This window comes from Hibiscus syriacus, unplaced genomic scaffold (assembly GCF_006381635.1).
Source record: "Hibiscus syriacus cultivar Baekdansim isolate YM2019G1 unplaced genomic scaffold, ASM638163v2 tig00008145_pilon, whole genome shotgun sequence".
In the NCBI taxonomy this organism is placed as follows: domain Eukaryota; kingdom Viridiplantae; phylum Streptophyta; class Magnoliopsida; order Malvales; family Malvaceae; genus Hibiscus; species Hibiscus syriacus.
Window position 1 is genome coordinate 1719426 of NW_024062153.1, and position 1439 is coordinate 1720864.

At 32.8% G+C, this 1439-nt stretch overlaps 1 protein-coding gene across 1 annotated transcript; it reads left to right on the top strand.

The window, feature by feature from the left end:
- Nucleotides 1–314: 314 nt before the first annotated feature.
- On the top strand, nucleotides 315–1199 carry LOC120202014 (mitochondrial import inner membrane translocase subunit TIM44-2-like). The gene is made up of 4 exons (XM_039202501.1): nucleotides 315–501; nucleotides 605–709; nucleotides 975–1046; nucleotides 1150–1199. Exons 1-4 carry the CDS (start codon nucleotides 403–405, stop codon nucleotides 1186–1188), a joined length of 315 nt encoding a protein of 104 aa, XP_039058432.1. The 5' UTR covers nucleotides 315–402; the 3' UTR covers nucleotides 1189–1199.
- The last annotated feature ends 240 nt before the right edge of the window (nucleotides 1200–1439 follow it).

The following is a 1439-nucleotide window of genomic DNA, read 5'->3' on the forward strand; positions in this document are numbered from 1 at the left end:
ATTTCTCTACTTTCTTTTTGGGGATTTCTTTTTTTTTTTCTCATTTCCTTTGATTACTGGAAAATTGAATTTTGATTTTTTGTGCATGTGTTTGGAATTGGGTTAATGAGTTTTCTTTTTCATTTTAATGGTAATGACCAGAACCTTTGCTTCAATATTCATGGAAATTGAATTCTCACTATTCATCTAAAGTTTCCATTTTTACCATTTTTGTGATGTCCATTATTATTTCCCCCTCTGCTTCTTTTGGTATTTAGAACTTTTGACAGTATAAACAAGAGTATCTTTCAAGAAATAGATGCTACAACATCGTACAAAGAAATACGCCGACGAGATCCGTATGGTCACCATCACCTCTCCTTTATTTTTGATTTGGCACTTAAATGTTCCATTTCTTGATCTATGTTATTCTTTGGTGCATGGAGTAGGTCATTCTCTTTGCCAGAATTTGTGGCAGAAGTTCAAGAAGCAATTAGACCAGTCTTTAATGCATATATAAAAGTAAGGGGTTTATTTGGCTTATATTCTAGTGTTCTATATTTTCAAATAAAAAGTGTCTCGGGTACTGGCTGCCTCTATAATATATATAACTTTATACGCACAGGGAGATGTTGAAACTTTGAAGAAGTATTGTAGTCCTGAAGTTATTGATAGGTGCAAAGCTGAACATACTGCTTATCAGAGCCATGGTATATTTTTTGATAACAAGGTAAGACTGACTATTCTATGTAATGTAACATTGTAAGCCCTATCATATGGTACATGATAAGACATATCAAGTTTTTCGCTGTTTATTGTAACAAAAATCGGTAAGAAAGCATGTACCTTTAATAACCAAGTTTGGTTATAGATGATAATGGCCTTAAATACGTCAGCTTGCAGATTGCAGTTGAGATTATTGGGTTGTAAATGTCATGTTGAGTTATATTCTTGATATGGAATGGTGTTACTAATTTCACCTACTTTTACTGCAGATTCTACATATATCTGACGTAGAAGTTAGAGAGACCAAAATGATGGGGACATCCCCCATTATCATAGTGGCAGTACGATCTTCTTGTTCTTTTGATTCAATTTCTTTATTGAATTAAGCCTTTTTAAGGTTTTTGAAACTGATGCTGGTGGCCTTTTTACTTTCAATGTTCACAGTTTCAAACACAACAGATCCACTGCGTACGAGATAGATAGGGTAAAATAACTTTTGGTATTTAGTAATTTCAAGCCTTTCTTTGTCCTGTAATGCTTATTTTCTGTTATTTCCAAATAATGTCTGAAATATCTTTAGGATTGTTGTAGGCTGCCAATATTTGTTTTGTATTAGTTGATAGATGCTTCTTGTTTGTACTAACCATTTTCTTTGATTCTGCCAACTATTGTAATATATATGAAGCAAGTATTTTAGCTGTTCTGCATTTGTTTATGAGAAAATAACCTCAGTG